General features: G+C 44.9%; 1 protein-coding gene across 1 annotated transcript in view; it reads left to right on the top strand.

The window, feature by feature from the left end:
• scn1ba (sodium channel, voltage-gated, type I, beta a) overlaps positions 1-1,629 on the top strand; it is a 15,531-nt gene extending 13,902 nt beyond the window's left edge. Inside the window, exons 4-6 of the mRNA XM_037676108.1 lie at positions 227-368; positions 448-517; positions 943-1,629. Coding sequence (XP_037532036.1) covers positions 227-368; positions 448-514 — 209 coding nt within the window. The 3' untranslated portion in view covers positions 515-517; positions 943-1,629. The remainder of the gene's footprint in view (positions 1-226; positions 369-447; positions 518-942) is intronic.
• The last annotated feature ends 859 nt before the right edge of the window (positions 1,630-2,488 follow it).

Here is a 2,488-nt window from a genome sequence, read left to right as displayed (position 1 = left end):
CTGTACTTCACTGTAAATTCTTAGTGTTTAACTGTATTTCACTGTAAATTCTTACAGTGTTTAAATGTATTTCACTGCAGGATTCAGGCAGTGCAGAGCGAGGACACTGCAATTCAAACCGTTATAAATTATACCTGGTCTCATTTAAAACATGCATGTTGTGAGCCTCCTTCACGGTTCAGAGATAAACCACCCGTCTCACCGGTCGTCTTCTGTGTGTCTGCAGTCACCAGAGGGATGGCGTCCATCTTGTCTGAGGTGATGATGTATGTCTCCATCATTGGGCTGCAGCTCTGGCTGCTGGTGGAGATGATTTACTGCTACAGAAAGATCTCTGCGGCTGGAGAGGAAGCTCTGAGGGAGAGCGAGTGAGTCCACGTCCCCCACACCCTGGGTCTGAGTCTGTCCAACTGTGTCCAACATGTCCTGATGTCTGTCGTCCTGCAGGGCCGAGTATTTAGCCATAGCATCGGAGAGTAAAGAGAACTGTGCAGCCGAGCAGGAGGCAGAATAACAGGTAACACACCTGTTCACTCTATATACCGGTAACTGTAATTTCTTAGTGTTTAACTACAATTTTTTACAGCACTTATCTGTATTTAATATATATATATAATATTTATATATATATATATATATTTATTTTTTTTTTATTAATTTTTTTAGTGATGATAAAGATGACACGACTCTTTTTTTTTAAGCATAGTGGCAGTAATGGTCTTCCATACTGGAAACCTTTCTGTTAAAAAAGATCTAATCTGGATGCAAGTTAGAATTTTTATGTGTTGATTGGATCATTTTTCTGATATTTGTTGACCGAACCAGATGTTTCTGTTTTTAAAGTAAATTATAAAACTTTTTCTCATCTTTAAGCTGCTTCAGGTCTGTTTGTGACTTCTTTTACATCTAAAACTGCATGTTGTGACTTTGACGTGTGTCCAGTCCAGGCCGAGTCTCTGAGGACCTGTCCCTGCGTCCCACTGGTCCCCCACGTCTTCCACAGCCCCCTCGTCCTCCTCGACCCCCTTCAACGGGACGGAAACAGACGCAGGACATAAACCTCCACACAAGGCGATTTTATTTCAAAGTGACTCTGCAGGACGATGAAAGGGTCGAGGTTTTAGAGGCCGGGTCAGATTGAGCTGTAGGTCTGAAAACGCATGTCAGAAATGACATGTTCACATGTGATCCCATGAAGGAGTTATTTGATTAACGAGGTTTTAGTTTCACCGCCACCTGCTGAGAGCAGAACGAGTCAGACCGGGACGAACCGGTTTAAACGAGATCTGCTCAGATGGCGTCACAGCGACACCTGGTGGCTGGAGTCAGAACGTCTCATCAATCTGAATCAGAACTTTTGTCCAACAACTAAAAACTGGACCCCCTCTGAAGTCTCGGAGCTTAATGGAGCTAAAGTTTGTAAAAAAAATAATTCATAATTTAATTTCCCCCTTCGTTAAATTTCATTTTCTGCAGATCTAAGTGTCCACCTGACAGAAGCCATGCCCGGTCCAGACCCCACACGCTTCTGGACTTCCTTCTCTGAAACCAGAACATATTGTTTAGGTTTATTTTCACACATCTGGAAACTCTAAACATCAGAAGAAACATTTTACTTCGTCGTAGCAGATCCGAGTGAATTTATGGACGTTTAGGAATAAAACAAACCTTTTTTTTTATTAATTCAGTCAAAAACGTTTGAAATAAGGTTCTGATTCCGAGACCAGAACCCGATTCAGCTGAAGGTTCTGGAGCCATCAGCCGAGCAGGAAGTTCACAAACACTTCGAGGCGCCACTTCCTGTGACGGACGCAGAGTCTCTGCAGGACCACAGGGCTCCTTGAGGGTCCGATCTCACTGCCGGGGGTGCCGGAGCTCCTCCAAAGGTCTCGCTGTGCCTCCAGGACCAACCCAGAAATAAAAGCCCGGTCCAAAGCTGCCGCTTTGCATGCGTTTGTTCTGGTTTTGGACTTTCTACCTGCATGCTGCCGTTTGAGCTGAAGCTGCTCAGAGGATTGACCTTTGACCCCGGTGACCCCCTCTTTTCTTTCTGCCCAGATGACCCGGTTCTGTTTGGGTTTTTCCTCCTGAAACCGACCACAGTGCAGGTTTCTCTTCACATTTCCACAATAAAAGAAAAACTTTGAAACACGAGTCTCTCAGTCTTTGTTCGAGTGAAACAGGATTGTACTGATTGATTGATTGATTGATTGATTGATGACCACTGATTGACAGCTCATTGACGCTTACAGTGACCCGAGAGGGTCCAGAAACAATCAGAACCAAGATTAAACCAAGGTAAGTCCCCACAGAGGGTTCAGTAATGCAAGGTGTTCTGAGGGAAAACCTCTTACGGTGCAGAGACGGTTTAGACCTGAAGTCCGCTCGACCCGGTCCAGTTGGACAGCTAAACCAGTTTTAAACAACCCCCCAGAGGAGAGATGGACCCGGTGGATCCAGGACAGACCTGATGAACCCGACTCCTTGG

Source organism: Nematolebias whitei, chromosome 5 (assembly GCF_014905685.2).
Source record: "Nematolebias whitei isolate Nwh7 chromosome 5, NemWhi1, whole genome shotgun sequence".
In the NCBI taxonomy this organism is placed as follows: domain Eukaryota; kingdom Metazoa; phylum Chordata; class Actinopteri; order Cyprinodontiformes; family Rivulidae; genus Nematolebias; species Nematolebias whitei.
This window is presented reverse-complemented; position numbering and strand designations above follow the sequence as displayed.